This window comes from Pelodiscus sinensis, chromosome 12 (assembly GCF_049634645.1).
Source record: "Pelodiscus sinensis isolate JC-2024 chromosome 12, ASM4963464v1, whole genome shotgun sequence".
In the NCBI taxonomy this organism is placed as follows: domain Eukaryota; kingdom Metazoa; phylum Chordata; order Testudines; family Trionychidae; genus Pelodiscus; species Pelodiscus sinensis.
In genome coordinates this window covers 32,967,613-32,993,982 of record NC_134722.1, presented here as the reverse complement: position 1 = coordinate 32,993,982, position 26,370 = coordinate 32,967,613, and the positions used below count along the sequence as shown (strand labels likewise).

The 26,370-nt window shown below is 39.7% G+C and overlaps 1 protein-coding gene across 3 annotated transcripts in view; it reads left to right on the top strand.

The window, feature by feature from the left end:
• TOX3 (TOX high mobility group box family member 3) overlaps window positions 1-26,370 on the top strand; it is a 97,312-nt gene that overhangs the window by 39,011 nt on the left and 31,931 nt on the right. For all 3 annotated transcript variants that reach the window (XM_006121130.4, XM_075940256.1, XM_006121129.3), the window contains one exon: window positions 26,296-26,361. In XM_006121130.4, the coding sequence (XP_006121192.2) occupies window positions 26,296-26,361 (66 nt within the window). The remainder of the gene's footprint in view (window positions 1-26,295; window positions 26,362-26,370) is intronic.

Sequence of the window (26,370 nt, the reverse complement as noted above, 5' to 3'; positions counted from 1 at the left end):
AAAGTACATATTCAAAATTTTATGAAAAGATAATAACACCATACCTTCCTGTAAAATATCAGATAATTTTCTTCATTGTTATAACATCTGCTGATAAAAATGCCTAAAGTGCTATGAATATTTTAAACATTTTCAGATGTATATTCATAGCTCTCTTGAAATGTTGCATGTTGTTTTCCAAATTAAATCATTAGTATTGAGGCAGAATGTTATTTTATTAATTTTCAGTTCAATATTTTTTCATTACAAGTTTAACCACTGTTTCCACATGTACAACACGGACACAGTCTAATGAGCACACTTGAGTTTAGTGTGTTCGGTGTATAAGACTGTTTTGATGGCTGATAACGATCATGCTGCTAGATACGGGTTTTTTCACTGTATAATGCACAATACAGGTCACTGTAGGTAAAGCTATTCTAATAATAGTTTCTGTGAACATAAATCCATTAACCTGCAGCGATAACCTTACTTTGAAGATTTGACATAAACAATGCTGCATTCTAAATTGTATGGTTTCATGACTGAACTGCATTTGGAAGGGCATTCTGAATAAAGTTAACAAAGTTATAAAAAAGAAGTTCACTAGAGTTTAACTTGAATTGTCTGCTGTTTAGATACAGCTGAGTCCTCAAGATCTAGGATGTAATGGTTGTTGTTGTTGTTCGTCCATCGTATTCGAAGAGGACCTTGACATCTAACGGGTTATGGACTGTTCATGGTGTGTCCGCAAATGGCTGATAAGGCCGATACGGGCACGGAATGTTCTACCACAGGTCGGGCAGACGTGTGGGCACCACTGTTGCAGCTTTTGCAACTCTGGCTTTACGGAGTGCTCGCTTCTCTTGTGCTATGGTTGTCCTTCTGGCTTCAGATGTTTGACAGCCTTGGTAGATCAGCGTGTGCCATGTTGATCGGTCTTGTGCCAGGGTCTCCCAGGAGGTGGTGTCAATATCCAGGGACTTGAGAGAGGCTTTAAGCGTATCTTTGTATCGCTTCTTTTGTCCCCCGTGCGATCGCTTCCCTTGAAACAGCTCACCATAGAAGAGCTGTTTAGGGATGCGATGATCTGGCATCCTTGCAACATGGCCTGCCCAGCGTGTCTGAGCTTTCATCAGCAGGGTGTAAACTGACGGCAGACCTGCTCTAGAAAGGACTTCTGTGTCTGGCACCTTATCCTGCCACCGGATCCTCAGAAGTCTGCGGAGGAAAATCGTGTGGAAGTGGTTCAGTTGCCTAGCGTGCCTCCTGTATACAGTCCAAGTCTCACTGGCGTACATCAGGGTAGTTAACACTACTGCTCGATAGACTTTAAGCTTTGTAACAAGGCTTATTCCATGGCGGTCCCACACTTTGGTCAACAGTCTGCCGAATGCAGAGCTTGTAGTGTTATGACAACACAGCATTGTTGCTTCCTCAAATTATGGTCTCTTTTTTATATCACTTTATGTGTGGATGTGCTCTATGCACCTGAGAACAGAAGATTTTTGTGTGCAGGGTTTTATTGGTTCACTCCTATTTGTCTTTTTCTTGTACTATGAATTGGGGTGTAAGGCACAGTGCAGACTGAACATCTCTCAAATTTCTTGATGCTGCCTATGGACTGAGACTGAACCTCTTCAGTGTCTGTATCTTTAGCTAGCTTACTTACTTTTCAACTCCAGTTTAAAAAAATATTTACAATGGTTATTTACAATCTTTAGACTATAGTTGTTAGTACACTTGTTCGGGACTCTACGCCCCTTTTTAGAGGTACCTATTATGCTGAAGGCCCTGAGTTTCAAGAATTGTGTTACTTGCTCACAGCTTTCCTGGTCAATGACTACTGTGACACACATCACTACTGTCTCAGGAAAGCCCACATCACCTCTGTGTGCAGCATCTGCTAATCTTTTCCAAGCTGAACCTGTCTAGCCTGTGAATAACTGACTTGGAAGAGTCCAAACGGATCATGATATAAGATCACATTCCAACCATGGCCCATCAGAACCCAGTGAACTCTCCAAGCATGATGATATCTGGCTCCAAAGCTCATAGGAGTAAAACCATGGACTCCTCCAAATGGGCATGAGGAGATTAAGAAACTAGAGCCTTGGCTGCATTGGTAGCATCACTTTCTGATCTATTAGCTAGAAATCTGTAGAGGGTTAACATGGGCTCCATGTACAACTCTGTGAAGAATTATGTCCTGTTGCAAATTTCTACTGCTGATGGATCTTTAGCAGTGCAGTCACTATGACAACAAATGTCCCCAAACCCACCTCCTCAGAATATCTTGCTTCTGAGTCATCTAGAATGGAATAAAGATGGAGATCATCAGTTGAAGAGAAAAAGGTAGGTTGGTTTAACCTGTAACTGGAGTTCTTTGAGAGGTGTGGTCTCTATCTGTATTCCATCACCTGCCCACCTTCCCTTCTGCTGCATTACTAATCTGAGGTAATTAAACCCTGTTCTGTTCAAAGGGATTCATTTTAGAGAAACAAAAATAAAAGTCAACAAACACATATGGAGGATTTTGTGTTTCTGAAAATCCATAAACTAGTTTCTCCTGAATCTCTTGGTGTTTCTCCTGAGTTTCTCCACCTGTGTGGAACTGCATTAGGCCAAACTTTATTCCTGTATTTATTTTCATAACCATTTACCGTGGTCAGAGGGAGGGATGAGACGCTTACGCAAATACAAGAAGAGGGTAAGGCATATATCCTCACAAGCAGAGAAGACACTTAGAACTTTGAGCCATCCAAGAAGGCCAGAAGGCCTTCCATATCAAAACACTTTCTAATAATAGCAAACAAATCCTCTGCCATGATATATTTGAACAAGCAGAGTTGAACCAGTTTCCTTATTTTTCAAGGAGAGCCTCAGGATACATCTAGACTATGTTCTTCTTTCGAAAGGAGATATGCAGGTTTGGTGCTAATTTGCATATCTTCCAATCCTTTTTCAAAAGCGTTTTAAGTGAAAGCAGTTTAGATGGGGGGAGGGGGATTTCAAAAGAACCCTTCTTCCTTAAAAAATGAGGTGTACAGGGTTCTTTCGAAAAAGAGGGCGTTCTTTCAAACCCCCCCCCATCTAAATTGATTTCACTTTAGAAAAAAATGCTTTCGAAAAAGCAATTGGAAGAAGATATGCAAATTAGCACCGCATTTGCAAATCTCCTTTTGAAATAAGGACGTAGTCTAGATGTACCCTCAGTGTCTATTGATATGAGGACATGTAATACCTATGAAAGGGGAAAGCGATATAATAGCAGAGAAACTCAGATGGAATGGTGCTTGATCAGTTAGTTTCTTGTGAATTGTCCATTTTCTTGTAAATATCTGGAGTTAAATGTTGACAGGAGTTGCTGATGTTTTATCACTTAAGATCTGTACTGTCTACAAAACATTATTTGAATAGAGGCAAAAATGGAGCCCCAGCTCATGCATACTCATGCAGTATGTGCTATAATTATGTATTATTTTTATGGTAGCACTCAGTATGTGGTGGGTGTTTTCCAAACAGACAAGAAGAAAGGGTCCCTGTCCTGCGAAGCTCACAAGCTAAGAACTTAGTGAAAGAGGGGCTGACCTTGTATTTCTTACTCATAAATATTCCTTTTCACTTGTGTAACTCCACTGACTGCAAAGGGACTGCAGTATATATTTGTGTATAATAGACATCTGGAGGGAATTCTCTTTTTTCTTCCCTTCCCTGTCATTTGATACTGAACTAGATTTAAAAAACAAAACAAGAAATAACTGCTTTTGGTGAGGTAAATCTAGTTCACATGAAAGTGATGCTTTTCAAATGCCTAAAAAATTACGATTTTGTCCTTTTCCATTGAACATAATGAAATATATGTTAGTAGTGTGTACTCTAGTTATGCAGTCTTAACTTGTGTTGAGTAGCACTGCACTCATGTAAGTGTTACTCAGCATGAGTAAACTGGATCCCTAGAAGGAAATATGTCTAGATAAATTTTTACTGATACAAAACTTTGATTGTTTTGCAAGTATATAACATAGATCTATTTAGAGGACCCTTTTAAGAGAAAAGATCAAGTGGTTTATACAGTAATGAAAAGGAGAATCAGTTTTACATATCTGAAAAATACTGTACATTCTCCGACTTATTTGATGCAATTGCATGAATAGCCAAGATATTTTTATGTTGAAAGTTTCACTTCCTTACTTTTTGCCTTTCTGATTTTCTCTTGTGATCATAGTTAAAAACATTCTTTCCAGAGGATCTCTGAGAATCTTGTAGCTTTTTATTATAGTGACAAGTTCATATTGAATTGGTATCCATTTTCACTAATACAGAATAATCAAATCAGTACCATTATTATTGTACTTTTCAAAAAGAAAATAATGGGGACGTAATGTAAAACTGGTAATGTGATGAAATGCTCTTATTGTGTTAGGTTAACAATGCTGTGTCTGCCTGTTCCAGCTCACTTGAAACAGTGATTGAGTAAGGAAATGGAAGGCATTTCATTTGTGATAAGGTGCTCTTTACATCCCTATTTGAATGTGTAATTATCGTTTTGAGGCCAAAGCAGTGATTGCTCATGCACATATGAACTTTCTGTGTCAACCATCATGTTGGTTTTAGATTAGTGAGTGTGATACTGTATATGTTGCTTTTTGTGCAGTGCTGTGTTTTCCTTTTTAAAATCATGAGTAGCCTTTGATGGTTCTCTGTCTCCAGAAGATATAATTTATATATTCTTTTATATTCATTTAAGCTTTTTATTTTTTTTTATTTTTTTCTGAATAGGCCTTCAGACTACATTGTTAGAAAGTACAAGAAGCCCCCCGAAGGTTCATATTTGAGAGGGATGTTAGGAGGCAGGTCAAGTTGACTGCCTAATGAAGATGAATGGGGAAAATTGCTGGTACAAGAATCACGTGGTGGGCGCTTAGCCCAGGTTGTTGAAAAAGTGTGATGGAATCTCACAGTTTCATTTATCAGTGTCATATTTGGGCTAAAAGTGAGCAGTATTGTTCTCATTTCTCCCAGATGGATAGGTCAACTTTAATATTTATTGCTCTTGTAGAACATTTGTTTGATGTATTTCCATTAGCTAGGCAATAATAGAAAAGCAGTGGAGGGAAACATAAAACAGCTTCCTTCCTCTTCAGTTGAAATACAGCATACACTAATATGTAAGTATTGCTAGGAATGACATTGTTTTTTTTTTATGTTTGATGACATGATCACATATAGTAAAGATTCTTGTAAAAATAATGAGGAAAGCAACAGCAAATAAATATAAAATATAAATCTGTTGTAGTATAATTTTTCATCACTTAATATTTTCCAGGGTTCTGTAGTACATCTTATGCATGTCTGTGCTGGAAAGATAATAACTTCTTTGTTGTACAGTGTCCTCTCTCTAAACAAGGCAAACCCATTGGATTAGGGACTGTTACAAAAGCAGAAGCTAATTCTGGTAAAATGCGCACACCAATAATGATTTGTCACATGGAACAGAGAGACATTTTGTTTTTTCTTCTTTGTTTCATAATAATCTTAAAATTATCTTCTTTAATAGAGGAAGTCTAACTAACCAAAACCTAGATTTTATCCTAATATTTTAAATAAAGAATTGACATTTTTCAAAATGGTGGCACTGCATAAACATCTAACTACTCATTTATTAACTTATTTTTGTATATTTTATAGTAGTTCAAGCACCAGGCCTAAGGTGTTTGACACACATTATTTATTTTGTAGAAGGAGCCTCGCTGTTTGTGAAGCAGGTGTTGTCTTAAGTGCAATGCAAACATCTTAGCCATATGTTTCTATAATTTAAATTAATTTGGTACAGTCATACTGTTAATCTTTAGTGACTTGTTGATTGGCATTTTGCAGACATATTTCTGGAAGACACCCAATACCATTTTCTGCAGTCTTTCTGGCAGTAGCAGAGAGCAACATTTCCACAAATTGGAATCTTGTACCATACTGGGAAGTGAGCCAAGATTTAAATTAGACAATAACCTCTGCTCTGTATATAGCTTCTATTCTTCAGCTGTAGGGAGAGTGATTTGTTTAATACAGTCAGCTCTGTAGCATATAATAGACTGATATATGAGTCACTCCTTGGCAATGTGTGTTTCTTAAATTTATATAGATTGAACAACTGGTTGGTAATGTACTTAGTTACAGTTGTGCAAACAATAACTATTAGCAGGGCAGAGCAGGCCTGGAAAAACTGCATGTGGAGACTGTTATTAAGGATTCTGCAGAATTGTTGAATTTCAGAACAGTCATTCTTTTCAGGTGCAGAGGAAGCTATCTCATAAACATGAGTATTGTATGTTACTTTCGAAAAGCGGCAATAAAAGTTTTATATCATGGTTTGTTTCTTATGCTTTGCGTATATACATACTGACTTTGGAACACAATGTTCCTTAAAAATTAAATTTAGTGTCTATCTGTATTTGTAGCTACACAATTAGGTTGCAGCTCTTTTTGGTTTGCCTTTTCTGGTTTTATTTTCCCTCTTTGCATGTTAAAATGTGTTACTGACAATTGATATCCATGGATTCAAAGAGTTCTTTTCTTTCCAAACAGCAAGCTTTTTTTTTTTTTTAAGGGGAGCTCTTTACATCAAGTCAGTTCATGTTTATTTAAAAGCTTAAAATCATTGGACCAAATCTCACTTTTTGTCCAAAAGAAAATTGATTTGCTAACAAAAATGTGTGGGTCTGAGAGAGAATATTCAGAAATATGCAAATATAGCAGGGACAGAAATGTGTTTGAGCAGCTGAACAAAGCAATTATGTTTTACCATTGAAAGTTTATTTAGTCTTAGTGTGAACATTTCTGAACAAAATTGTCACCTGCTTTTAGTAAAATACTTCTTTTTCTAGGGAAAATGGTACTCTTTATAGTCAAACTCTTTTTAATAATCTACATTCTCTGCCACCTCTGCCATTTTACAAAATAAAAGCACACTAAATATTAAACAATATAGAGCTATCTTTGATAACAGTTTGTGGAATGCTGCACATTCTGGTTGGATGGCAAAGCGTATGACTTTTCCTTGCATGTTATAGATACATTTAAAAAAAAATCTTTCCTCATTGCTGGTGCTTGTTTAACATTCTGAATGGTGACAATATTTTGATGAATGAGCTACGTGAAGAAATAGTATAATTAGATCAGCACCACACAAACATACTGGGTTTGACCTCCTTTACCGTTTTGGAGGTATACACATGTTTCTGATCTCTTGTGAAGCATCATCATTGGGAACCTAATAATGCAAGTCCTGAACTATAGCGGGCCTAACAACCTGAGCTCAAAAGGCACCTACGCACTGAAGAAGACTTCTGGTACAGAGCAGCAAAACTTGGAGCCAGTTATGTGACAGACTTCAGAGGTAATGGAGAAGGCCAACAAAACACCCATTTTACCTGAAGCAAACCTTGGTAGCAAGCAAGTCTGCAAAGGGGAAACATTCAAGGATGCTGAAAGCTTCCATAGGGACATAAGACTTTGCCACTCCAGGAAAAAATCTGTTATTCTATTAGGATGTGTCTACACAGCAGCGTTATTTCAGAATAACAGCCATTATTCTGAAATAACAATGCGAGCGTCTACACAGTAATTCTGTTCCAAATAAATCTAGAATAATGGATGGCTTATTCCAACTTATTAAATCCATTCCATGAGTAATAATGCCTGTTCCAAAATTGCTTTTTCGAAGTAGCTGTAGTATGGACGCTCCACTGCTGATATTTCGAAATAGCTCCTCCCTAGGACCATTCAAAGTAATTACTCCGTAGTGCTTCCTGGGCCTCTAAATCGAGATAGCGCGTTCACATTAGGGGAGTCTGCCTTAGGCTAATTTTGAGGTTTCCCTGTAGTGTAGACGCGCTGTTTTGAAGTAAGCTATTTTGGAGTATTACTTCCAGAATAGCCTATTCTGAAATAAGTGTGCAGTGTAGATGTACCCCTAGTCTAATCATCTATTTCTGAAGCATCCTATGTACGCTACTGTTCATGGAAAGGAGTTTAGTTGTCATACACAAATGGGCACACACACACATATGCACACACTGCATTTGGTTAAATCATACTGTGATAGGAATTTCTTCCTGTGATCAAAAGATGATCTGTTCAAAGCATGAAAAGTAGTGAATCTTACTATTTTTGTAGTAAATAGCATAGCTGCAGATGATAGTCTAGTAATACAATACTACTAAGAACATGTGAATCAAAGATTATTGCTTAATCCATGTGAGCAAATGGCCTCTTTCCTCTTTTCCTCACCACCTGCAGGTGTTTTTATTCAGGCTTTTTTTTATTACTACTTATTTTCCTTCCCGACCCTTGCACAAATGTTTGCTTGCCATTTGATTTTCTATGAACTTCTTTTTTCTTCTGTGTCTCTTGAAACCAACTCTGTAATATTACTATTATCAGATTCCCTTGATGATTCATTTGTCCTAGCAGCCCTTATGAAACTGAGAACTTGTTTCTTTCTCTTAATACTAGTGGTTACAGTCACTCTGTACTTAATATAGAATAGGGAGGGAAAAAATCTCATATAAAAGCATTTTCATGGATGGCTAACTTTATTGTTGTTTTAAGAGTGTTGTCTTGCAACTTGTTTCACTTTCTCAAATCTCTGCGATTCTGAAGGAATGCTGTGGGTTTTAGGTTGATGATGCAAGAGAAATAACAGGAGGAAATAATGTGAGGTCACTTCTGTGGAAGAGTGTGTTTGAACTTTATTTTTAACTTTAGACCAGCCCAAAGCATATGGTAGAGATTTGGGTAAGTGGAAAGGCTCTGCCTCTATCCTTGGGAATATTCACTGTTTTCATATCCAGATCTTGGGTCAAAAATCCAAATAAAATACTTAATCTTTATCCACATGTTAGTAAAAGCCCTTTACTATAGGATTAAATAGTCACATGGATATATAGTTCAACCACCATTTACAAGAGCTTACAGGCAGTCTCCGGGTTACGTACAAGATAGGGACTGAAGGTTTGTTCTTAAGTTGAATCTGTATGTAAGTCGGAACTGGCGTCAGCCGCTGCTGAAACTGATCAGTTTCAACCGCGGCTGAATCTGGATGCCAGTTCTGACTTATATACAGATTCAATTTAAGAAACCCAGGTGTCCCCAAGTCAGCTGCTGCTGAAACTGATCAGCGGCTGATTCCAGGAAGCCCGGGGCAGAGCAACTCTGCCTCGGGCTTCCTGTAGTCAGCCGCTGGTCAGTTTCAGCAGCGGCTGACTTGGGGATGCCTGGGGCAGAGCAGCTGGGGTGCTGCTAGGTTGCTCCAGTAGCGGCTCCTCGGCGCTACTGGAGCAACCCAGCAGCACCCCATCTGCTCTGCCCCAGGCGTCCTGATTCAGACGCTGCTGAAACTGACCAGCAGCGGCTGAATCAGGACGCCTGGGGCAGAGCAGCTGGGGTGCTGCTGGGTTGGTCCGGAGCGGTGCTGCGGAACCAACCCGGCAGCCACCAGCTGCTCTACTCCAGGGGTAGGCAAGAAAAGCCTTGTCTGCTGGGAGGGGGGGGGCACTAGCTGCACCCTTCCCACCAGCAGACCAGGGGGACAGGAGCAAAGCCTTGGAGCATGCCCGCTGCGGGCGTGCTCCAAGGCTTTGCTCCCCATCTCCCTGCAGACCAGGGAGACAGAGAGCAAAGCCGCGGAGCACGCCCGCAGCGGGACAGCCCAAGCGCGCCCAGGCTGTCCCGCTGTGGGCGTGCTCCAAGGCTTTGCTCCCCGTCTCCCTGCAGACCAGGGAGACGGGGAGCAAAGCCGCCTGGACGGCTTTGCTCGGGTGTCCCTGGTCTGCTGGGGGGGTCCAGCAGCTTTTCTGGACCCCCCGCAGCAGACATGGGGGACAGGAGCAAAGCCGCCCAGGCTGCGGGACTCCTGCCGCCTGGGCGGCTTTGCTCGGGTGTCCCTGGTGTGCTGGGGGGTTCCAGCGGCTTTGCTGGACCCCCCCAGCAGACCAGGGAGACCGGGAGAAGCTTTTCTCACCACGGAGGACACGGGTGGCGACCCACCGCCCATGAGCTCCGGGGCGAGAAAAGCCCCGTTCGTAAGTGCGGATCCGACATAAGTCAGATCCGCGTAAGTCGGGGACTGCCTGTACATTGTTTTTACTATATTAGAAACTATGAGTAGCAAAGAAAATAATTATATGAGTTACCTTAAAATTTTAGTATTTGAAAACTCCTTCACTATGACATGTTTCTCAGTCTGGACTACATGTCCATCAGCTACTTGTGCAACCACCTCTGTGAATTCTTCCATGTGACCGTCTGTGCATGATGTGATCTTCCCTGATCTCATCTGGAAAACTATGATACTGTCCATATTTAATTATCTCTTAAAGGCCCACTTTTGTCTTGCTGTCTGTAACAAATCAGGAAGACTTACATATAAATGGATGCTGATGTTCCACTTCAACTATTCTCTTTCTGCTTCTGTCTTTTCTTAAGTTTATGAATGCCTTGGAGCATCATTCGTCTATATTTGAAAAGGACATAATACGTAGTGACTGCTAGTGTACATAAATAATGTGTAATAACATTTAAAGGGAAAGATTCCTTAAACTAGTAAAAAGGGGTGGATGAATCAAGTGAAAAGGGGCCCCATTTCCCTGTGATAACTTTTGGTGGGGACAGGAGTTCTAACTTAGAACAAACTCAAACTCTGCTTCACTTTCTGCAATATATTCATCATAAGGCCAAGATCACAGTGCTGGGGGGGGAGGGTACCATCATTCTGTTACTAGATATAGGCTTGTGTACAATGAAGTCGAAGAAATATAAGATTAAAAAAGAAAAAGAAAATGTGCTAATTTTTCACTTGATACTGAGCAATGTTTGTTAAAATTTGAGACTGTGCCATCATAGCAAAAATGAAAGGAACTGTAGTGTCAATGTGACAAAGAAATAAAATATTTAAGATTGCATTCATGTACTTAGCCTAAAAAGTAGTTTGACTAGTCTTCCATTATGATTATTATAAAATGACTATATGTGTTTCACTCTTTATCAATTTTACATTTAAAACTTGATATAATTTGCCACTGTGTAGTAGACTTGAATCATAGTACAGAATGGAATTTACAACTTTCGCTGAAGTAAGTGAAATTTGATATAAGATTCTAAGAAAAAGCTACTTATAGACCAATTGCAGAATAATCACATCACTTTAAATTCATGTGAGAAAGTGTTACAATAATCTTGAATGTAGTGGGATAAAACTATTTCTTGGGATTCTAAGAATAAAATGCTGTCATGTTAAGAAATACTTAGATTCAACGCTTAGACAGTTTATATAAAATGCTAAAATAAATGACTTGATTAATACCTTTATTTTTTTTAATTAACTCAGTGCCATGGAGATGAAGGCCAGACTCCACATGTTCATATGATGAGTGAGTGTGTGTGTGTGTGTGTGTGTGTGTGTGTGTGTGTGTGTGTGTTAGGGACTGCCTCTGAGTTACAGCGAGAGAAATTAAATAGTCGAAACAAAGTGTATTTACAGGAAGGGAAAGGTAAAGAGCCAATTGATCAGCTTTGCTTGTACTGGTCAGTGGGCAGAAATCTGGCAGCATCATGGACGTCTCCATGATTTCTGACCTCTTCAGAAAGGATGCAATTCCAGTTAGAGCTAGGGTTGCCAGATGGTTGAAACAAAAATACTGAACACACATCCCCTCAAAAGAAAGACCTGGAAAAATTCTGTTGAAGGGAGGAAAAAAGAGGGGGGGGGGGGACCAAAGTTGTTGAGCAAAAAAAAGAAAAGATTCCAAGACTTATTAAACCACGCCCTCCCCCCAAAAAAATTAAAATAAAACAGCATGTCCCCATTAAGAGTGAGTGCAGGGATAGGAACAGGGGAGCGGTTGAGCACTAAGACCCCCTTGGTCTTTTGGCTGGCAGCCATTTTGTGCCTGCAGCCTTGCGGAACCAGGTAAGCATGGGGGCTGGGGTCAGAGGGCTGGTAGTGTTGGGGCTTGGAGGAGGGGGAACTTGAGGGGGAGGATACCGGATGCTGAGTGTTTGTAGGATTGCCAGGTGCCTGGCATTTTCGCCCCTTGGCTGGGGAAAAATTCAGAAAATACCGAACATCTCAGGAGTCCGGTAGTCTCTGAATTTTTTTTTACTGGACAGGAGGTGAAAATACCAGACTGTCCGGGTAAATACCGGACATCTGGCAACCCTCGCAGGTTTATAGCTATGAGGCCAATCCAGTTCCATTAAAATCTAGTTAAAGACTACCATTGTGATTTGCATTGGGCTTGATGGCCACACAGAATAAAGCAAAGGGAAGGATAGGCACTCTGAGAGAGTTAAATACAAAGTTGTGTTTGGTCTCTCTTCCTGTCTGTGGTGGGGTGTGTCTGTGCATGTGTGTTTATTTCAGCATTTGGTCTTGAAAGTATTTTAAGCAGCAGGTGCAAGAGGGTATGATGACAGTGACTACAGTAGAACATCTTGAAATAACATCTTTAGATTTTGTTGAGAAGTTTTACATGACACAAGTAAATTAGGCATTCTGAGGTTAATATTTCTATTAACATCTGAAAGGAAAAGTATAATGTGATATTGTGTGTGTGGTAAGTGTGTGTAGATGGCTGTATATGGAAGGGCAGATATACTCTTACAAAAAACAAAGTACCTGATTCTTTACTCTGTAACACCAGCTTTACATCCATACGGTTCTTTTGAAGTCAATTGAGAAAACTGGTACAGTAAAGAGTTAGGCTCAGAATACAAACCTATTAGGTTGTAAATTGGAGCTCTCTGAACATTTGATAACAAATGCAAAACAAAGGTTTTATCCATGAGATAAACTTTTGTCGTCTTTGGAATAAAGTAAATTAATTTAATGACAGTTAAGAAATAAACTTTTAGGATATAAGCTGACTTATTAGATTTAATAATGTATTCATACAGCTGTTGATGATGTACAGTGTTGCACAAATCAGCACAAGAGGATTGTAATAGCACATACTAAATTACTTCCAGTGCAAGCCAAACAAAACTGTCATATTAATGTCTTTATACAAAGTAACTTTTTTCTACAGATAATAATTTTTATACAGTGTTCACTTCTTAAAGGAATTGAAAAGGGCTATAATTTGAGACCATTAAATATTTCTCATTTTACTGTTCCAAGAGTACAACAGCCCCATACTTAGCAAAATGTCATTACATTACTGCTGCTGGCCATGGAATTCACTGAAGAAGGATTTCATATTAAATAGTTTGGCTGGAACTAGAGAGATTGTCAAGGTCTCCTTCTCCTCTATTGTTATTGTTGAAGATTTTACTTACTGGCTAACACAGGGGTGAGCAATAATTTTTGATGGAGGGGGCCATTGAATAATTTGGCGAGTGGTTAAGTACCGGACTTTTCTATTATATTAATGAAAGAGGTATGGGGTCTGTGAAGGAGGTTGGGTGTAGAAGGGAATTTGGTTAGGGATTGGGGTGGAGGAAAGGGTGTAGGATCTGGGAGGGAGTTTGGCTGAAGGAAGGGGTTGTGATCTCAGTCATGGAACTGGGGTGCAGGTGAGGTTTCAGGATGCAGAAGGGGTTATGGGTGCAGGAGGGGATTCTGACCTGGTGGAGGGATACAGGAAAAGGTGCAGGATCTGGGAAGGGCTTGTGACTGGGGCAGGGGAGCAGAGTATGGAAGGGGGTTGTATCCTAGGGCAGGAGTATAGGAGGAGTGCAGGGATTTGGGTTGTGACGAGGGGTAGGGGATACAGGTGTACTGTCTGGGGTGGGTTTGTGACTAGGAGGAGAGGTGTAGGGGAGTGCAGATGTAACCCACACACATGGTGTGGTTACTGAGCAATACAAGTGGCTCCTAGACCACAGCAACAGTTAAGAACAAGAGACCTCTATAGCATTTAAGACCAAGAGACCTCTACAGTATAGGTAGAGGCTCCTATACTCCGCTTCAGAGGTCCCAGGTTCAAATCCACCTGGTGGTGGTTACACAGGATCTAGAAAGGTGTATGGGTGCAGGACCAGGTGGCAGAGGGTTTGAGTTATATATACGCTGCTCTGAACTGAATGCTGCAAGCCGGAAGCAAATGGGGGAAGGACACTTTCACATGCTGCCTGCCCTGCAGACAGGCAGTTCCTATTGCCTGGAAAACAGCCAATAGAAACTTCAAGATTTTACTTGAGTGGTGCAATATGAGATACCTCCCTCCCTTCCCCGCCCCCCGCCCCCTCCAGGGTCTTAGCATTCACAGATGCACATGGCCCCACAGCCAGATTTTCTGAGTGCTGGGGGGACAAAGAGCAGGCATGGGAACCTGACTGAGGCTCCTGTGGGCTGGATCCATGGTTTGGTAGGCCAATTCCAGCCTGTGGGCCCATATTTTGCCTGGCCCTAGGCTAATGGCATTTAAAAGTAATTTTAAATATATTCATTCTAATTGCTTATAGTAGAAACTTTTAAAATCTTTAGATTTGCAAACAGTATGTTTGATAGCAGTTGGGACTGTTGTCATCTTCGAGACCTTGCAAAAAGTATTTTGTCTCAATGGAATGTTCTTGCTTGATATTTAAAACAAACAAACAAAAAAAAACAAACGCACAATGTACAAAGTTTGTTGGAGTACTGCAAACATTTCTGCACATGCTCTATTTTAAAATTTGAGACCCCCTGAAGGTAATTTTTAAAATAACTATGGTTCTGCATTTGACTTTAATTTGAAGCATAGGTAATAATGTTTTAAATATCAAAGAACAATTAATGGGCCTGGTCACATGCTAAAAGCTAAGCATGTGCAAATGTGATTGCAGAATTTCGGTGGTGGGTGGGAGCGTATAATGCTGTAATTATTTTAAAAGATTCTGCTTGCCTAGACACTGATGGTTTAATTTCAGATCACTGGAGTAGTTTCAGCCAAAATAAGGTATCCGGATGAAATGGAGTTTTCCCCTTAACTTCATTGGGGCCACTCCTGATTTTTGTAACTGAGTAGCAAATCTAGCACCTGAGGGAGCTTTGTATGTGGATGGCTGAGGGTGCACAGTTTGTATATTAAAGATTTTTTGGCCAAAAGAAGTTAGTCACTTTTGATATAAACTGTACTCTTTTTGAAAGGTTCTCTAAAGTTTTCCTTCCTGGCAAACGTGGGCAGATGCAAACAGGAAATGAATCTGCTTGGAGAGGAAAATGGATGATTCTGTATTTTAGCATGCACTTTTTAATGATAATATGTCTCACAAAGGTAACATTAAACTATTTCCATCGTATTGTGCCTTACTGGATCTCTGAAGGTAAATTGCTTTGTATATTCTTTCAAAATATGTTGAAAAACAGGAAGGATGAACTCAATATACCTACTTGTTGACCAATGAGCTAGTACTTTATTCAAAATACACACAAACGCTCACATTTGATAACAGACGATTTTACTAAACCAGTGGGCTGTTAACCATGGCATAATCATTCCAACTTCTTTTTCTCACTGTTCCTTATCATATGTCCTGTCTGATTTCTTTGGATCCCATCTGACTGCTGGCTGTGTGTGTGTGTGTTTTTTCTCATTTAATCCTCTTACACCCTCAAAACGATGATTAGTGCTGACTGACTAACTAACTATATATAGAGTTACCAGGTGGACCCCGCCAAAAAAACAGACACACTTGATCATGGTGGGCGGGACGAGAAGCAGAGCTGGGGGGGGTGGGGCTCGGGGGCTGGCCAGGAGGAAGGGGAGGGGACGGGAAGCAGAGCTGGGGAGGGTTGGGGGCTGCGGGGCTGGACGGGAGGAGGGGGTGCCCAGAGGAAGGGGGGCGGGAAGCGGAGCTGGCGGAGGAGGAGGGGTGCAGTCACTGGTCACAGTTGGAGTCCAAGGGGCTGTGCCCCTGGCAGGCACACCCTCGAGTTGCTCGTAGACGCCAGGTGGGGCGGAGGGAGGGGCTGGGAGCCACTCTTCCCCGCCTGGCTTCTGCATGCAGCCAGAGGCTCCCAGCTGAGAGGCAGGGCCACTACTGGCGCTGGGAGCCTCTGGTTGTGTGGAGAAGCCAGGCGGGGGGAGTGGCTGGGAGTCCCAGCCCCCTCCCCCCGGCTTTTGCACGCGACCACAAGCTCCTAGCGCCAATTGCGGTCCTGCCTCTCAGTCACTCCTCCACCCCTGCCAGGCTTCCGTCCGGCGCCCAGCCGGGAATTCAGAAAATACCCGACATTGCACGTGTCCGGTATTTTCTGAATTTTTCTACCTGACAGACGGTGTAAATACTGGACTGTCCACTAGAAAACCGGACACCTGGCCAACCCTAACTATATATATGGAGAGAGAGAGTGAGAATGCGAGCTTTCATGGGCAAAAAGCATTGCTTGACTCAAACTCATCTGAGGAAGTGATTTTGCCTGTGAAAGCTCATGATACTATATATATTTTGTGTGTGTGTGTGTGTGTGTGTGTGTGTGTGTGTGTGTGTGTGTATATATATATATATAGATAGATATAAAATAGAATCATAGAGCTGGAAGAAACCTTAAAAGGCCATCAAGTCCAGCCCCCTGCCCAAGGCAGGACTAATCCCAATTAAATCAACTCAGCCAGGACTTTGTCAAGCCAATACTTAAACACCTCTAGTGATGGAGACTCAACTACTTCCCTAGGTAACCCATTCCAGAGCTTCACCACCCTCCTAGTGAAATAGTTTTTCCTAATATCCAAACTGGACCTCTCCCACTGCAACTTGAGACCATTGCTCCTTGTTCTGCCATCCATTACTACTGTGAACAGCCTCTCTCCAGCCTCTTTGGAATCTCCCTTCAGGAAGCTGAAGGCTGCTATCAAATCCCCCCTCACTCTTCTCTTCTGCAGACCAAATAGACCCAGCTCCCTCAGCCTCTCCTTGTAGTTCATATGTTCGAGCCCCCTAATCATTTTGGTTGCCCTCCGCTGGACCCTCTCCAATGCATCCACATCCTTCCTGTAATTGGGGGCCCAGAACTGGACACAATACTCCAGATGTGGCCTCACCAGAGCTGAGTAAAGAGGAATAATGACATCTCTGGATTTGCTGGCAATGCTCCTCTTAATGCAACCTAATATGCCATTAGCCTTCTTGGCTACAAGGGCACACTGTTGACTTATATCCAGCTTCTCATCCACTGTTATCCCCAGGTCCTTTTCTACAGAACTGCTACTTAGGCAGTTGGTCCCCAGCCTGTAACAATGCTTGGGATTCTTCCATCCCAAGTGCAGGACTCTGCACGTCTCCTTGTTGAACCTCATCAGATTTCTTGTGGCCCAATCCTCCAATTTGTCTTAGTCACTCTGGACTCTGTCCCTGCCCTCCAGCGAATCTCTCTCTCCCTCTAGCTTAGTGTCATCTGCAGACTTGCTGAGGGTGCAATCCATCCCCTCATCCAGGTCATTAATAAAGATGTTAAACAAAACTGGTCCCAGAATCGAACCTTGGAGCACTCCGCTAGAAACCGACTGCCATCCTGACATCAAGCCATTGATCACTACCCACTGGGCCCGACCTTCCAGCCAGCTTTCTATTCATCTTACTGTCCATTTATCCAATCCACATTCCCTTAACTTGCTGGCAAGAATATTGTGGGAGACAATGTTTTTGTTAGCCTCTAAGGTGCCTCAGGGCTACTTGCTGTTTTTAAAGTTACAGACTAACACGGCTACCTCTCTGAGCCTCTTATATCCTGAACATCCAAGTTTCTCCATGTTGAGCTGCTTTGGCTTGTCTACTGTTATGCCCATCACCAATAGGCTTTATTGCAATGTACAATTTAGTTATTTCAGAAGTTTTGCTATTTTGCAAGACTAAGTACTGAGATTTGCAGGATCCCTAAGCTATCACAGTATCCAGAGCATCATTTTGGATTCACTCTGACATACAATTGACAGCCCCTTTAATTTTTCTTCATTTGTAAAGGATTTAGGCCAAACTTTGTACTCAGTTATCACAATGGAAATCCCAACTAACTCCATTGGATTCAACATGTTTACTTTAGATTTATATCAGTGAACCTGAGAATCGAATATGTCTAAAATAAAATGAAATAATTTGTACTAAACCTATTTTTTAAAGCATTTAAATGTTTTTTGGGACTTGCTCTTTCAGGGAAGTATATCTAAAGAGATCTATGCTCCCTTGATCCATGAATCCAGGAGCTATGCATCCACTGGACTTAGTGAAGGCACTACCTGAAAAAAAATAAGATGGATAGATAGTAGCTGTTGGTAAATTTTTTGTATTACATTTGTATGAACTGAAGAAGTAACTTATTTTTCATGTTAGAATCAAATAATATTTGATTTATTATTTCATGTAGCATTTAATGCAGTTGATTATGACATTGGTATCCATAGAGGTTAGTCAATCAAAACCTCCTTCCACTCTTTACACTATGTAGTCAGAATTATTTCAGTGCATATTAAGGTGTTTGGAGTAATCAAGCTGAAGTAGCATTAGTCCAGTTTCTCATCTTTTAATTATGGACAGTTTATTGTCTATGCTGCCCCACTTTCTGCATGGCTCCCCACCAGCCAGCTAGACTTAGCAATCTCCATTAATTTAATTTGACATTTCATTCAATCAGACAGACTGTGAACATGATGATTTAAAAAAAAAATAACAATGCTCATTCTTAATTGATGTCCTTATCAGACATTGTATTTGCCAGAGTTATAATTATTGGTCAGGCAGCAAAATCAAATCTGCTCAAATGCAGTGAAGATGTTCTCTAGTGGAATTATTAAGATACAGTACTTAGACCTGCAAAGTAATTTAGTTCTGGTCTGTAATTACATCTTTTGGGATCATTATCTTTCTTTTTATTCATAAAGATAGTATGACCTCTTAGGAATTAATTTGCCAAAAATGAAGATAGTGTTAAGATCTTTGCCATAATGATAAATATATATAATATCTGTTTGTACAAACATGTATATATTTGTGCAAGTATATGTTTTTCTATATGAAATGAAGTTTTATATCTGTCTGTCTATATAAGTTAATGTCTATATTTTAAAAATATGGCTTCTAACTTTGTTCCAGAGATGCCACAAATATATTCAATTGAGGTTGCCATTGTCACAGGAGGAAATGAGAGCAAAAATAATAGGATGTGGATGCCTAGCTACTTAAAATGCAGATACAAAGAACACTTGCACACACAAATTAGGAAGTTGTCTAAATTCTGTTGTTCACACTTGTAGTTTGTTGAGAATGCTTTGTTAGGGCCCCATCCTGCAGACACCTGTGCAATGTTTACTTACAAGCCTACTCGCATTGAAGTCAATGGGGCTAGAAAGAATAGTTTGTAGGAATTAGGAGTAACGGTTTGCAGAATATGGTGTTTAAAGATCACACAAGGTACCCATTACATATTTGATCCTAAATATTTATTTTTGATATTAATTTATTTATCATTAAATCACTGATGCATCATGGTTAAAGATTTAGATGAAAATGGAACTGATAAGGGATTCAATATATCTGTTATGTAAGAGAAGCAGGGCATAGTCTTCTCAACCTTACAGTACTTTGAGTACAGAATTACAAACTTTGTTTTCTCCAGTGGCATGAATAAGCTTAGGAATTTTCCAACTCATCATATGCTCTGTTAGTATGACGCCATAGGGCCCATTCATTTTCTTGGTCCCACTAAAGTCAATGGTATTTGGCCACTGATTTCAATGAAACTAGGATTTTACTCATAATGTTTAGTAATTCTGAAACAATAATAACTTCACTATACACATTACCATCCTTTTAGGTACCAAAATTCTTGTATAAATCTGTATTGAAATTACTGAATAAAAATTAACATTCTGTTTTGAGAGTAATATTCTGAGGTGATTTTTTTGTTGTTCAGTACATCCTTGCTCCCTATTCTGATTGCCAAGCTTTGTTTTTGTTCTTTGTTGAAACAAAGTTATTTTCTTTTTGTTCCTTATATTTGTATGATTAATCTCTCTAGCAAGAGGAATTTTATTGGGATTATACAATAGATTTTCTTGGTGATTCAGGTTTCACAGTGAAGGATAAAAGTGTGATAACTTTACAAATCTTTATTTATGTTTGATAAAAAGACTTTGGCAACATTCTCAAAAGCACCTAAGTGTTTTAAATCCACCGAAAGTTCATTGGACTTAGGTTCTTAATTCACCTAAGCACTTTGATTCAGACATAGCAGCAAAATGAGGACATACACATGTGTGGAATTAAGTGACAGGTTGCAAATTTTATTAAACTTTAACATAGGGGAGGGGCACTACCTACTCAAAATGCACACTATCCTGTACCAAATACTTAGTTGGATCCCATGCAGGAGTTACAGGGATCATTATCAGGTAACACTTAACAAGTAACAAAATGGCAGCTGAATTTGGCTTACCTTAAACCAAGCCACCGCAGCATCTACACTGTGGGAGGCCAGCAGGAGCACATGCTCCCATTAGTTTCCCTTACTCCTCACAGAATGAGTAGTTTACAACACCAGCAGGGGCTGCCCTCAGCATTTCATTTGGGGGTCTACACTACACCTGCTAAATCGAATGTTAGATGATTGACCTCTGGAAAGTTGATCTTCTCTGTAGTGTAGACAAGCCCAAATTTGGTAATAAGTGTGTTTCTATTTAACCCGCTGTGGTTTGACAGTGCTGTGAGGAAAGTAAAAAAACTCCTTGGCCTCTGTCAATTGGCCTATGGCAGGACAAATTTCTTTCTGGCCCCCAAAGGCTGGACCTGCAGCACCTGTCAGACCAGATTTCTATTCCTAGTTTGGGGTGACTTGAGGGGAGGGGCTACTAGAATGGAGCTGAAAGAGGCGTCGCATGGCCCCACTCCATTTTTGTTCCTGGGAGCTGTGATGTTCTGGCTATTCATAGCTCTCCCTCCCAGCTGGCCAATAGTTGCCAGAGACTTCCAGGATGAGGAGCCCCTCCTTTGCTGCTGGAACTGTAGCCTTTCACTGCCAGCCCCATCGACAAAGGAGGGTGGCATTTTGAACATTTTCTCCATTTGTCTATGTTCAAGTTATTTAGTGGATTTCTGCTTCTTATATGTGTAAATACCAGTTCTCTCAGGTCTGAATGTTGTTTTTTAGTCAGTAATTTCAAAACAGATTTATACTAGAATTTTGGTAATTAAAGGGTAGTAATTTATTATGTCAGAATTACTAAGCATTATGGGTCCCATTGAAGTCAGTGGCTGAACTACTATTGACCTTAGTTGGGTCAAGATTTGACCCTATGTAGCTAAACTGTTACCCCATCTGACTCATAGTTAATGTTCTGAAAATCATTGATTTTTTTAGAGCAAACTATTCTCCTCCATATTTTTCATACTTTCAGATTTGAGGCTTATTTGTATATATTGTCATGTCTTTAGACTAGGGTATAATATAAAGTTGATTATGCATGGTAGCTCATATTTTACTTTCTGGAAATGTGATTTGCCTGATCACTGCTACAAAAGAATAACACACTCTATAGCACAAATTTAATTTTGGTTGGGGATGGGTGGGTTTGAGGAGGCTATTTTGGAAAGTATGACCAACTCTATTAGGGATGTGAATGGTTAATCAGTAAGCAGCACCCTTATTGGATGATGCTTACCGGTTATGGTTTATTGGCATCCACTGTGGGCAGGGGACTGCTCCAGCCCAGTGGGCCAGCCATGAGTGGAGAGTGCTCCAGTGACCTTTGCCAACAGCAGGCCCAGTTCAGCCAAAGCAGCATGCCACAGGAAGGGGCACTCCAGCCTCGCCGTAACAGGCTGCTCCAGCTCCACTGTCCGCTCCCATTTTATTGTTTACCCGGTTAATAGACTCTATGAACCTTTTATCCTTTTAATGATGTATTCCTGACAGTATTGCCTCAGCTCTTCATTTCATATGAATTCATGAGACTCTCAAATTTCTTTTTATTTATTTTTTTTCTAGCAGGGAACAAATTGAAAACTGTAGTAGCAAATACACCATAAAGGTTGAAAAACCAGAATGCAAATAATAAAAACCTTAATTGCAGTTGTTATAAGATATCTCTCTCTCTCTCTCTCACACACACACACACACACACACACACACACACACACACACACACACACACACACACACACACACACACACACACACACACACACACACACACACACACACACACCATTTACCTAACTTAATACTAGAATAAAAAGAGGAAATCCTGCTCTACTGGTGTCTGTGGCTATTTCACCCCAATGACAGTTGTAATTTTAAAGGACATAGGAACAAATCCTATATCATTTTTAATGCAAAGCTCCCACTCACTTGAATGGGTGTTGCCTGTGCATAACAAATTAAAGAGATGATCTACAGTTTGTTCAAACTGGCTTTATCTTACCTTCTTTTCTTTTTCAATGAATTACATGAAATAAGTGTGCACATACAATTTCCTTTGCTCCAGCAAAATATGGTGTGCATATGTGAAAGTCAGACTGTGTACCTATGTAAGATCTTAGTATTGGAACTGGAATTTGTGAGATTCTTGAAATCAAACAGGCATGGGATAATGGTTAAACACAGGATTGGCAGTTAGTAAAACTTGTTCTTGTTTTCAGTTGGGCTGTAGACTTTGCTGTGTGACCTGGGAAAGTCACTTATATAGTTCCTCTATTTCCGTATGACTGGGATAATGTTGCATATTACTCCAGAGACTTTTATTTGTTAATATTGTAGAATGCTTGAAGATTTTCAGGTGACACCATTTAGCCCCAAGTATTACTGACTATTATCGATTACTAATTAATTTTTAAAACAAAAACACATTGGTCCACTCAAACAGTGAGGTGTCAGGGCTAGCTTCTGCAGCTAGATTCACCTCACTATCCCAGTTGGTGAAATTGGTGGTGCTTCAGAAGTGGTATGTTCATGTGAATTGTATTGGAGGATCTTGTCCTCATTTTGCACCCCTATTCTCAAGTATATAGACCACTGGTATTTAGTAGTCTAGGCAAAGGAGTCCCTAGAAAATAAATGGAGAAAAGCATTGACTCATTTCACACAAAACATGTGAATTGTCTATTCAAAATTAAATATTTTACTAAAATAGAACTCCTTGTTCTATTTAGAATGATTTATAACTGTTCCCAGATGATCACAAAGTGTTTCTAAATTAAAAGCCATTAATTATAGCCTTATATAGATACAAAAGATATGCAAGAAGTGCTTTGTAATTCCAGTTCTGCACTTCAGGTGAGAGCTTTTAAAATTACTTGGACCATTGGAGCCACCTGCTTGACTAACTGCTGAGGGCCCTGTGTTTCAGTACTCATCAGTGCATTGCAGTGTTAACATTGTTACTGATTTTTCTCATTTCTCCAGGGCAAATACTAATTAATGGATACAATTCACAGCTGATTAGCTGTAGTTTCTTCAGTAATTACATTGGCATACTAACTGTTCAGAAGAGGATTTCTAACCCAGTTCTTATTTCACTCTAAGCTTAATTTGTTTTTTGAATTGTTTAGGTCCTTAAGATAATAACCATTTTATTTTCCTGTGTTGTTTGTGGTTACTATTAGATAACAAAAGTTTAATCTTTAAAATGTTCACTGCTAAAACATAGATTGCCTTAAATGGATTTATAATTCACAAAAATCTACAATTAAATAATGTTGAAGTTGTGACCCATACTAACAAAAACATAGATACTGTAGGATCTGAAGTCAATTCCTGGAGTTATATGAAGTAGGAACTGCATTTTTCAGCCACAACAATATAGCAAGTTAAAAATGAAGTAGCAACCTTCATTTTTAACTTCCCTTGTTATCTCATTTTATTTTATATTCTTAATGACACACAGACATAAATTTCAATCTGGGAATCGCCTTTTGTTTCACTTTAAGAGCTTAAAATGAAGAAAAAAATCACATATGCTACAACCTATATTATACTTAAGTGTATGAAAACCATGACAGTGCATCGTTGTAAACGTATATTGCCGAAAACAATCCTGTTGTGAACAGGTCTGACCTCAGGAAAGATGCTCATTTCTAGTAGGATTGAATTTTGCTCTACCCAGTAGATTTTGATAGAATCACTCTACTACGCATGACTATTTAGAGTGAGTGAGTGAGTGAGTGTGTGTGTGTGTGTGTGTGTGTGTGTGTGTGTGTGTGTGTGTGTGTGTGTGTGAGAGAGAGAAAACAGCTCCTTTGGCGCCATTAGAGTTTTTCATGTAAATACTACTTAGTTCTAAGCTCACTGACACAAGAAAATCTATCATGTCAGTCTCTCACTGCTGTGCATGAGTACTAAGTCTGTATGCTAAAAATCCACACAAAATCTTTACTTGAAAAAATTACTGTGAATGTGCAATGACTGACTCTAAAACCTAACACTTTCATTCATCTGAAGAAGTGGGGTGTGTCCACGAAAGCTCATGATACCATCTACATGTTTTGCTACTTTTTAAGGTACTGCAAGACTATTGGTTGTTTAAGTTTTTCTGAAAACTAAGCCCTGGTAGAGTTTTGTATATACAGCTTCTTTAGATACATAGTTAATTATAGTTACAACACAGTATATTTATGCCATGAATATCCATTTTACTTAGACTATACCCTAAATAAAGTTTGTGTATGGCTTCTTGAAACACCCAACTAAAATTTAAGATTTTGAGGTAGAGATTTTATTCTTTAATATTGTAAATTGCAGGTGATCTTCCCCCCCTTTCTCTTATCCCCACAGTTCCCCTATTAAGTCTTCAAATCTGTTTCTAAACTCTGCCATCTCCTAAGACATGATCCAAAGGCCAATGAAGTCAATAGACACTCATTTTGCTACAGTGGGCTTTGGCTCAGATCCCAGTTCCTTTATCTATCTACCCTTCTTCCTTCCTCCATGCTACTGGAGTTGTCCCATCTTTGAGTTTGGGAAAAGGTTTCTGTGTCTTTCAGGGAAATTAGCCCTTTCAAGAAAAGATTTGGTATTCTGCCCCCCTAACTCCATTCTCTGAGGAAGTAGGTAGGAGGAGCAAGTATCACAATCTACTGAGTCTTCATCATCAAAACCTCCAGGCAGCAAGTTAGACAAAGTGCTGAGCGTGGGTGGAGTATGGATTCTTTCAGTATTGATTCGGGCAGTATGATAGGGTACTGTCATTTGGAGCAGAGAATTGTGGGGGTGGCTGTGATAGTGAATATTTCCCCATCCTTACACTCTTAATGTAGAGTTCTATAACATCAAAAATGTGTTTTTTTTTTTTTAAATAATCACCTCAAATAAAATGCACTCAGGATTTTGTGAGACAAGGAAAAGGCCCAAGGAAAGATTTATATTTGAGTTATAAAATTCAGAAAATAGGAGGTCAGGATGGAAATGCTGATGCAACCTTAATGCTCATGGTATGAGAAGGCCATTTTAATGATGTATAAAAAATTAATGTTGTGTTCAGAGATTTCAACAGTCCTTTTTTACTCTTGCTTACAGTGCTATGTTAGGTATTAAATATTAAAGTTACAACAACACTAATGAACATAGATAACATACATAAATATGGTCTAGGGACTCTTTCCTTTTTTGCTTCCCTTTATTATATTTTTTTCACTATGTCTCATAGTAAATAGAACCTTAGAAATACAAAGGATGTTTGAAACTGTAGACTAGTATTTCAGCTGACAACACAAACGCAACAAAGGTATTTGTTCTTGAAAAGCAAAGCTTATAAAATGCCTGTGTTTGTTGAAAATACATGTAATAGTCTACCTATTCTCCTACAATCGTCTGACTGCTGCTATTTAAGAGAGCAGTACACAGAAATCACTGATTAGCCAAATGCTGGTAATACCTTCTTTTCCATACTAGTCTCTAAAAAGAATAAATATTTCTCTCCTACAGTCAACTAATGTCCATGATTCAAGAGTTTGGAGAAAGGGAGCTTGGAGGAGGGAATCTCCATGAGGATCCCTTTGAATTGGTCCATGTGTGGGAGGAAGTAGCCCTCAACAGAATGGGTCACTGAGCTCACCACAAGCCTTTCAGATCCCCAGCACAGTTCCCCTATCCCTGCTCCACCACCCTCCTTTGGCTCCCTGGGTAACAAAGATGATCCACACTAATTCAATCAGTTATATAATAATCTGAATCGTCCAACTTGATTATGATTATAGAAGTTCCAGAAGAGCTTCTGCACATTTACCTCTTATCTTTTTTTTCAAAAGCAATACTTTTCTGGGCAGATGATAGAATAAAGAATCTATGTTGACTATATGGTCATAAAGGTTTATCATGGTATATATTAAAAGTCAAATATCTTTTTCTTTCAGTTTGGAAACAATAACAACTACATGAACATGACGGAGGCAAATAATGCATTTCTTACTGCAAATGAGGTAGTCTTT